A 10,632-nucleotide genomic window follows, 5' to 3' on the forward strand; every position below is an offset into this window, starting at 1 on the left:
CAGATGGCTTGAATAAAACAGATAAACTATATTGTCGCAGTCGAGTTTTTATTGTCTTTGATTTATCAATCAAAATGTTTATATGTTCTGTTTACTCCGTTAACTTACAGCTATAATAGGGATGCCTTTGTCCATATAAGGGATTTCCTGATTTTTGCTACTTCTGTGACTGGATATGTGGATTTTCTGTGCGAGGGCGCCCTCTGGCGTCCAGTATGAATGAAACAGACATAATGTGTTTACAGTGCTAATGGCCAATTCATCATTTTTGGGGGAATTTTTATTTATTTATTTTTTAATAAGTATCAGTTCAGGCACCGGAACCGTTTTAAAAGTATCGATTTGGCACTGGTATCGAAAAAAAAACAAACGATACCCAACCCTATTCCTGCATGCTTTTTTTTTTGCTATCATTTCCTTTTGCTGTCATTTGAAAGTACAGTGAGCCACTGTGGAATTAGTGGAGAATTCAGACTGAATTTGTGTACTTTTCATAGTATAATTTGATGAAGGGCTTATGTCTCAGTTGTTGATGAAGTATGTTCTTTAGGTATCCAGGTGTGTTATTTTTTTCATAAAGATTGTATTTTCTACACAAGTTATCGTATATATTCCCAAGAAACTCAACTCAACTCAAAAACAATTTATCCCAGTCTTGTGTAAATAAAAAAAAAAAAAGTTATCAAATTATAATAAAAATTATTATGTGACATGATGCTTATAATTTGGCCTATCTATTAATTAAAAAAAAACAATTAAAAATGCAATTCACACACACAGTGACTTGGATACACCTTGACTTGGCATGTTTTTACTTCTGAATTATAATTCATTTTGATCATTTTTTTTGGTCATATAATAAAAAATGTCAAGGTGATATAATAGCTCTGATATCGTAATGAAGAAAAAAAGCCTCATTTAAAAGAATAAAATTCTTGAAAAGCTCGACTTGAAACTCCCCAATAATGTAATGTTTATAAATTAATCATCAGTGATAGACATTTTATTAAAATACTATTTCCTTTAAAAACACTTTAAAATATTTTTGAAAATTATGGTCAAAATGTGGACACCCACTTGTATTCAAGATCAAAAGAAAATAATTTATGAAATTCTACTTGATATTTACACCGTGAAATTTTTAAGTCATTTATTTATTTATTTTTCAAAATCAAAAACCAACAAGAATATACTTCCAAGAATTATTCAAAGAAACTATTTTCTATTCTTTATCATGGACACTAGTCCATGTCATTAACCCTAGTAGAATTTATTCCTGTATACTGCACCTGCCATGTTGGCATTGTCCTTTGACCGATGACATAACAGAAACTGTGAAAATAATTTACTTGTTAAACCATTTCTTAAAGGGGTCATATGATGCGATTTCAAGTTTTCCTTTCTCTTTGGAGTGTTACAAGCTGATTGTGCATAGATAAGATCCCTGAAGTTGCAAAGACTAAAGTCTCAAAACCAAAGAGATATTCTTTATCAAAGTTAAGACTCTGCCACGTCCCCCTAAAACGGCTCGTTCTAACACGCCCCCACATATCTACCTCACTATGTGGAAATATTTGTGTAATGCGCCCAAATGTTCACGCAAAGAAAGAAGGCGTGGTTTCAGTAACCGCAGTTAGTGTTGATGCAGCATGTCAGGGAGACGCTGTGTGTTTCTAGGCGAAAGAATAATGATCTTTAAAAAAGCATCATATGACCCCTTTAATACCTGTTTGACATAATGCTTTTTATCTCCTGTGTAGCAGGGAAGTATGTCCTAAAAAAGTCAGCTCTGCTTTCTGAGTGACATGTTGGCAAAGATCATTTTGCATGAGGAGAAACGAGAGATTTGTTGTGCAAGTGAAGTCTGGCAGTGGTTTGCAGTGACGTATCATATCTTGAGAGCGATTTACAAAGGGAGAGTCCTGAGGAATGTGCTGATCTGAATGGCTCTCACATGTGCGAGTAGAGCTGAACTCAATAAAAGGAGTATAGCTGTTTCTACACAGCTGGTGTTTGGAAAGGGTGTTTGTGTGTATAGTTGTGTTTTTCTGACAGTGAGTGGGAGTGTTTGGCTGTTTAAGCAGCTATTTCACATACATTTCTTAAGAAAAGTATAAGTGTTTGTGTGTTATCTGTTGTCTTTCATTGAACTGAGAGAGACAATGTAAATCTCTTTGATTCTTTTGAAGGTCATAATGGCATAAACTGAAGCTCTGTGGAATTATGAGAACTCAATAAATGACCAAGTCCTTCAGTGAGTTCATTAATGTGAATTAATGTGTTTGTGTCGTTTTGGGAACATTGTAATCTAAGAAGACAAATACAGCAGAAATGAGTATTCCGTGGTAGTTTTACACTTATGGCCACTTCTGCCATCTGCTGGTGAAGAGTGCTATTGCAGTTTATCATGTGACTTAAAAAGCTGTTTTATGACTTCAGAGGGGAGCCTTTCTGGTATTTTTAAATGATAGAATCCTTCACCTAAAAATGAAAATGAAAGGAGACATCATTTACTCAAACTCTTTTTCCAAACAAATGTTTTTTATTTCTTTGGTTACACAACAAATAGAGTTGTTTGGCAGACGTACGTTTTGCGCTTTTCCATAGAATAAAAAAGGGTTTGGAGACTATGGCTGCCAAGCTCCAAAAAACACTATAAACTATCAAAAAGTGGTTCATATGAATGATGTACTATATTCAAAGTCTTTTGAAGGATATCAAACCAAAATGTTGTTATTTGCTTGAGTATCTCTGTCATTGACATTTTCAGACTTGGACACATTGTGCTAGGGAGCATTATTAGTTATTAACAGCTTGAATTTTATTGTTGTTTATCCATATAGCTTTATAGCTAGTAATGGATAACTTGTATGGGCCACTTTTATGGTGCGTTCATTTACTATATTTTTGGAGCTTAACTGTCCCAGTCCCTGTTCTCTTTTATTGTATCGAAATTATCTCTGTTTTTCTGGTTCACACTTCTTCCTGCAACAGAAATGATAATAAAAAAATATCTCAAACAAAAATTCATTATGAAATATAATTGTACAATTACTCAAAAACCTCATGTTACCAAGAGTTCTACAGAGAATTAGTGTGTCAAAGATTTGAATTTCTGCATGACTGTTATGCAGTCGCATAATTATACATGTAGTATGCTTATACTGTAGCTAGTACCATATACATATGTAACATTTTATAGCAGTATCTATACCCGTCTCTCCACATTCTCTTATATAAACACAAGCTGACCCAATGAATCTGTTGTTTTGACCTGCCTCTTGTTTCTGCTGGGTACGGCTTCAAATCTAAAAATGTTATTTGAATCACCAATCCCTCCAACAGAAGAGCACATAGAGAGGCTGCTGGCGCTAAGGTCAGCGTTGTTTATTGCGACTCTTCGTTTGCTGAGGTGAGCTCTTTTGTGTACGCGTGCGTGGGTGATGCAGGCTGGGGTGGATGGGCATTTTCTGCTCGCAGTCATCCAGCTGCATGAATAATGCATGAGTATATTCAGTCATCTGAAGAGGCTGCTTGGAAACCTCCGCTGCAAGAAGACTTCTGAACCAAAATAAAGGGCTTGATTGGATCAGGAACTCAATGGTTTTGGGTGTTGGTGTGATTCAAGAATGCATCGGTTCATTTTAAGATGAGCGCAGAGCTGAGGAGTACGGCACAAGACGGAGACAAGAGCACACGCCCAGCAGCATCTGATTTAACGCTCTTTCAGACTCCTTAAACGCACACGCTCTCACATTCACTTACACACTGCTGGATTAGATTTGCTGTATGATTTATGTTGATCTTATTGCAGTTAGGTGAGTGTAGCGTGTGCGGCAGCTCTGGGAGTTTCAGTGTCTGTATGGTTTGCCATCTCTCTCTCTCTCTCTCTCCTCCACATGCTTTGCAGACCCACCCACAATCTGTCTGGCTTTATACTGCCTCAGAAACCCACCTCACATAATTTCTTCACAACATTTCCAACGCTAATGGCTTTACTGCTGCTTTAAAGCTGAGAACGGAAAGAAACTTGTCTCCTTGTTCGTTCCCGCTCGACCATGCTTTTTTTTTATTTTTTAGAGTAGTGCTATTTTATATTGTGAAAAGTGAAAATTGTTCCAAAGCCTTAGACTTTCATTCATCTTTGAAACACAAGTAAAGTAGTGCTTGCTTGATTCACAAGTATCAATGAATGCGGTTTGTTCTGGTTTGTCAAGCAAGCACGATTGAGCTCCTGTTAAAGGTCCACTAAAGTGCCTTGAAACGTGCAGCTTTATTCTATGTGTTGACGTAATTTCAGCTGAAACAGGAAGAGGGTGTGGGACATATTGACCAGCCCCACCCCCTTTTTAAATAGTCAATAGTGTTTTATTTATATTACATCTTGGGCCAGAGCTGTTGAGCTTAGTAAAGCTGCATTTGTCAGCTTTATGACAGCCACAGTCTAATAGATTACCCCTTTAGATTCAATATTGATTAGGGTTGGAGCTAAACTCTACTAAAAACTTACTAAAAGCCAAAAAACTTGAACCATATTTGATGTTTTCTATGTTGTGTGTTGAACACTGTTTGTATGTGAATAAAAGCAGGGATGCATGATATTAGATTTTTGCCGATATCCGATATGCCGATATTTTCCAAATAATTATGGCTGATACCGATATATATATATTCCCTTTTTTTTTTTCTTGAAACAACACCAAGTCTCTCCTGTGCAGAAATTATAAACAATTTGATTCGTTTTTAGCGAAAACTTATTTATTAGAACTAATAAACAATATTAAAGTTATTTTTTTTTATGAGTGTACATTGAAATCTTTGAAAATAACTATAATAAAATTAATCTCTTTTGCTATCTTTTTTACTTTTCAATGCATGAAAGTTTTTATGTAAATGTTTTTTTTTTTTTTTGCAGCATCTGATGATGAGGAAGATTTTCCAACCTCACGGCCAGATGGAGATTATCTGCTTAACAACAACAACAGCAGCAAAGAGAAATGTGAGATTTTTGAGATGTGTACATCTTTGTTATAAGCACATCCTCTTTGTGCCTAATACAGCAATTGTAGAAATTGATCAAATGCTTGTGATCCTTTCTGAATGCAGTTTTATTCTCAAGCAAAGTCGTTTTTTTATCTTGTATACATAGTAATGAAGACACAGTAATTGATCATCATACATTTTATTTATATCAAAACTTACACCGTATACACCAGGCAATGAGCTGCAAAATACACATGCAGTTAGTGGTAGCATCAATTTGGTGTGTGTAAAGACTAAGTGCTTTTTACTCAAATAATGGTGGAAATATTCCATTGCTTACTTCGTTATTCTTTGATAATTGATAAGACACTAATACAGATTTAATTAAGCAGCCGAAGTTCCTTCAGAAGTAGAGCTTCAGAAGTTTAAATACTTCTGCTATTTGATGCTCATTTTACTTGATTTCCCTCAGTATTCTCTGTGGACAGCCTCAAAGGTTCCTTAGGCATCGATTTCAAAGGTGAAGCCATCACGTTTAAAGCTACTACAGCAGGAATCCTGTCCACACTGTCCCACTGCATCGACATTTTGGTCAAAAAAGAAGAGAGCTGGCAAAGACGACTTGATAAGGTAGTGTGCAGCTGTAATTAAAAGTATATTTTATCCCAAAAAAACACACCCTGTTATAACAAAAAGAGATATTTTGAAGATGGTAAGATTAGTTTTTCGAGAGAAATTGAATTAATGCATTCTTATTTCAAATAAGTTTCAACAAAAATATTAGGCAGCATTTATATTCATATGCAGTGTTGGGCAGTAACGCATTACTTAGTAACACGTTACTGTAATTTGATTACTTTTTTAGTAAGGGAGTAATTTAATGCGTTATAATTTTTAAAATAGTAATTAGAGTATAGTTACAATCCGAGGTCTTTATACGTTACTGCTGCGTTACATTGCTGACAGAATGCAGTGTTTTATAATCTGGAGATTGTAAAAAGGATGTAGCACACGCAATGTCGAGTCAAGTGCCAGTGGATTAGAGACCTGCTCCCGCGAGACCCGACGCAACAGAGTGCAGAGCGGGACAAGACTTGATAGGCGAGTGCAGAGACTCGCGTGTGTGTGCGGGATGCGGGAGAATAAAATGATTCACAGGACTCCCGCAAAATAGAAATATCTAAACATAAAATATCTAAAACAAATAAATTGTTATTCATCTACAGTAACGTGATTACTTTTAAAGGAGTAATCAGTAATCAGTAATTTGATTACATTTTCAGAGTAACTTGCCCAACACTGTTCATATGAAATATTTATTGAGCATCAAATCAGTGTATTAGGATGATTTCTAAAGGATCATGTGACACTGAAGAATGGAGTAATGACTGCTGAAAATTCAGCTTTGCAGTCAGAGAAATAAATTTACATTTTAAAATATATTAAAATAGAACACAGTAATTTTAAATTGTAAGAATATTCACAATATTACTGTTTACTATATTTTTATCAAATAAATGCAGCCTTAGTGAGCATAAGAAAATTAATAGATAAAAACCTTTTGTTACTGATCCCAAACTTTTGAATGGTAGTTTATGTTAACATTGCTCTTTTCAGTATAACAAAGCATAAGTGACCAGGAACTCTTTAAATGGCAAATGGAATTGGACCACTGTGTTAATCTGTGTTTTCAGAGGGTTCTCTATTGCTGATGAAACATTTTTAAAAACAATTATTAATGTTACATTTTTTTTTATTTAAAACATGAACAATTTTTTTTTTAAAACATAAAAAAATCTTCTGTAATGTAGAATTCTATTGATATAACTCGGTTATCAATTGTTTTTCTTTACTACTGTGTTATTACTATTTGTTTCTTTTAAAGTACAGATCTTGCCCTGAAAACAGCCATAGATGCTGGTAAGCAAATAAACCACAGATGGTCAAGTTCCACAAAGTCATCATAAAAGAAGTCCATACTACTCCTGTGTTATATTTCAAGTCCTCTGAATCCTTACCATAGCTTTGTGTAAGTAACAGACCTCGGTTTAGTCTATTATAAAAAACAGCATAAACAATCTTCAGAGTATCTCCTTTAAAAAAAAAAAAAAGGAAGAAACAAAAGTAATATTGGTTGGAGTAAGTTATGACAGAATTTAATATCCCTAATCATTCTGGTTTTACAGGAAATATTAATAGTTTGGGGACTATCAAACACTTTTGTCATATTGAAACTACTGGGTGCATTTCGATGCAAATAAAGCATTCGGCATCAAGCAGCTCTGCAATTTTTTAACAAGCTTAATCTGAGCACTATTTACATACCCATACACTTCCCACATAACACCTTAATTACTGGATGAGTCACAAAGACACATCCATTAAAACAAAAGTGCATCTACTGTAGCTTCCGGGAGCCTTGCATTCCTCACATTCAGCGCCACTTTATGTGGGAACACATCTCCAAAGCCACACATCATTAGCATCTTAGTGTAAAGCTTCTGCTTGCACTTGCTCTACCAGTTTTTCCATCTACAGTCCAGCCCCCGGTATATTATCATGAGCCAGGAAGCAGCTTCTTGAATTCCAGCCGCCACAGAGAATCTGGACGGGTGTGATTTTACAGTGTGTTTACAGTCATTCAACAGGACTTGATGGACCTTTGAGCAGAAAAAGCCTTTTGCAAAGTAACCAGAGTTCCAAATTTCTGAGGATTGTGTGTTGTGATGTTAGCAACTGGATTGTAGAGGATGACTACAGTGTACAGTGCTTCAGCGTTGAAGCCATGGCAGAACTGGGTGGCCGGGTCTCTTCAGAGTGCTAATGAAAATTGGATTCCTCTGTGTACGCACAGCAGCTTCTACTCTGTAGGTTTGACATGCTTTGTTCAGTTCACTGGTTATTAACTGCTACATTCTGTTTTAAGTGTCAAGTTGAGTCACTTGAAAATGTTTTAGTCATCCATATGTGCTGTGGAAGTGTATGCGTTTACATTTCCACCGAAACTCTGCCATTGCAGGGTTTAGTAGAGTCACGTTACCACCTTTTGACAGTTGTTATCACCTCTCATATAAGCCGGGTGTTGTCAGTAATTGTCTCTCGTGACATCTTGCAGAGAGAGAGGTGTTTCGGTGCTTAAAGCTAAACCACACCTGCCAGTTTCAGAACAGATCTTATTTATAATGCAAGAACATTATGCACCAATTACTTGTCTACAACACCCAAAGCTGCTCAATTAGCCAACTGAACAACCACTTTTTAGTGAAGGTTTCATGTTGTAGCGGAAGGTTCTGCTTCAGTTGAGTTATTTAAAGAAGGTTTGAGTGATTTGGAGGTTTGCTTTCTGCAAGCTATTCAAGCTAGTTTTCTCTTCACGCAAGTCTAGAGAGCGGGTGATATGGGCTCCACCCTTTGTTAGATGAATGACCTTCCAAAGAGGCCAGACGCAATGGTATCTTTAATGGCATTTGTAGTGGGATTGACAATTGAAATGGGTGTGTTTGCTTAAGCTTAAGCATGAAACTGCAAGTGGAGCTGTCAGAGTTCCTGTGTCATGTCATTGGTCTGCTCCGGATTCTTTATTTGGATCCTAAACGGGCGTTTCTTGGATTAGTTTGTAAGCAAGCTTTGTTTAGCAGCTAGCAAGTTGCAGAACTCTAAACATCTTCCCCAGTCTAAAAGATTTAAAGAATCTAGACAGCAAATTGGTTAACTGTTTTTAATAAAAAAATAAATAAAAATAATAATAAAAAAATGCTTCTTTGCGCATTAAATCAGCATATTAGAATGATTTCTGAAGGATCATGTGACAGTGAAGACTGAAGTAATGGCTGCTGCAAGTTCAACTTTTAAAAATATATTAAAATAGTAATATAATATATAAAAACAGTTATTTAATATGATCTAACTGTATTAGTGTTTTTAATATTTTGTTTAAATAAATGCAGCCTTGGTGAGGATAAGAGTTCTTTCAGAAACATAAAAAAAAAAAAAGTCTTACAAACCTCAATTTTGAACGCTAATGTATATTTACATGTCTGTTGGGTGACGAAAAACTTGATCCACTCAGAAGAGAAAGCAGAATAGATGCTATTATTCTTTCCCAAATACTGGAAAACTTTATAATTTAATAAATAAAGAAATAAAATTAAGAGTGTGGTGGAAAAATATTATTATAAAAATTATTTATTTATTATATATTGTTATGAGCCATTGAAGATCTTCTTGAGTGCATTGTGATGTATACTGGATATAGTATGAGTAACATTCTTCTATCATTCATAAGGAAATTGAAAGGAGAAGACGTGCTGAAGACGCCTATAAAGCTGCACTGACAGAGCTGAAGAAGAAGCCTCATTATGGAGGACCAGACTATGAAGTGCGTCCACAGCCTTTAATTCACACTGCACACTGTCCCTTTGGTTCAACACACACCCTCCATTCCAGACTGAGAAATTCTCTCTGTGCAGGAAGGACGAAGGACCAAGATCAATGAAGAGGAGTTCTTCGATGCTGTGGAAGCTGCATTGGATAAGCATGACCAGATCGAAGAGCAAGTAATGATCCAACCATTGTTATTTCAATTATGATATGGATCTGTTATACATTTGTACAGCCATTCCATTAGTTACAATGGCTACATTTCCATGAAATTGACTGTTTGAATACATCGTCATGACTTTTGAAGTGTAAATATATACAGAAGGATTATGTTTGTGCTTGCAGTTGTGTGGAAAACCTGGGAAAACTAAAGCGGTCAGAGTGGCCTAGCATTAGCAAACATGCTACTGAACTGTGACACTGTTGCTGTTGTCACTTTTAAGGCCCTCTAAACAAATTTAGCCAAGTACACAGTTTTTTTGGTTCACACATACATTTTTACGTTAAAACAGCACATTAAAACTGAATTGTAGTCATTTTAAGTCAGTAGTCATTTAGTTAGTTAGTTTAGTTAAGTCGGATTATTTTTGACCACAATAAAGACCAGAAAGTTAACTATAACTGTATTGTTTTATTAATCTTTCTAATTCTGTGAGAATAGCGAGGTTCACACCACAGCTATAACAATTACAACCCAGAAGAGCAGCATCTTTATAATTACATTAAGATTTTTTTTTTCCAGTTGAATGATGATAAAAACATTGACAGTCAATCAGAATCCACCTGACTTTAAAGAGCATTTAAAGTGGAAGTAGACATAACTAAACAGAACATAAACGCTAAATTAGATATCATCTAGTTATTGTTATGGTTGTAAAACACACTCTACATTGTTTAAAGTCTGGTTTGATGTTAAAATCAATGTTATCTACCAATGTGATGATTAACAAATGGCTATTTTCATCCTTGTTGATAAATCAGCTGACCACTAGTTGGAACCAGAGCTGATAATGAATGTAGACCCCATTGACTTTTGTGGAGAAACGGATGGACCGCTGTCCACAAATGACTGAAATATATAATGCATGACCCAGAGTTCATTATTCATTGGGATCCAACAGTCAAGAACTAGATCCAAAGCATATTTACAGCTAATTCAATTTCATATATATTCAATTCTATGTCCATATATAAAAGTTGTTGTCATATTTTGCAGTCCCAGGCAGAAAGGAGCAGGGCATCTCGACAGATCTTCCTCCCTCCAGACAC

General features: G+C 35.5%; 1 protein-coding gene across 1 annotated transcript in view; it reads left to right on the plus strand.

Moving 5' to 3' along the window:
* LOC107699678 (collagen type IV alpha-3-binding protein-like) overlaps positions 1–10,632 on the plus strand; it is a 25,687-nt gene that overhangs the window by 8,070 nt on the left and 6,985 nt on the right. Inside the window, exons 4-7 of the mRNA XM_016501013.1 lie at positions 3,815–3,818; positions 4,916–4,999; positions 5,456–5,613; positions 9,269–9,361. Coding sequence (XP_016356499.1) covers positions 3,815–3,818; positions 4,916–4,999; positions 5,456–5,613; positions 9,269–9,361 — 339 coding nt within the window. The remainder of the gene's footprint in view (positions 1–3,814; positions 3,819–4,915; positions 5,000–5,455; positions 5,614–9,268; positions 9,362–10,632) is intronic.

Source organism: Sinocyclocheilus anshuiensis, unplaced genomic scaffold (genome assembly GCF_001515605.1).
Source record: "Sinocyclocheilus anshuiensis isolate Anshui unplaced genomic scaffold, SAMN03320099.WGS_v1.1 scaffold278, whole genome shotgun sequence".
Taxonomy (NCBI): Eukaryota; Metazoa; Chordata; class Actinopteri; order Cypriniformes; family Cyprinidae; genus Sinocyclocheilus; species Sinocyclocheilus anshuiensis.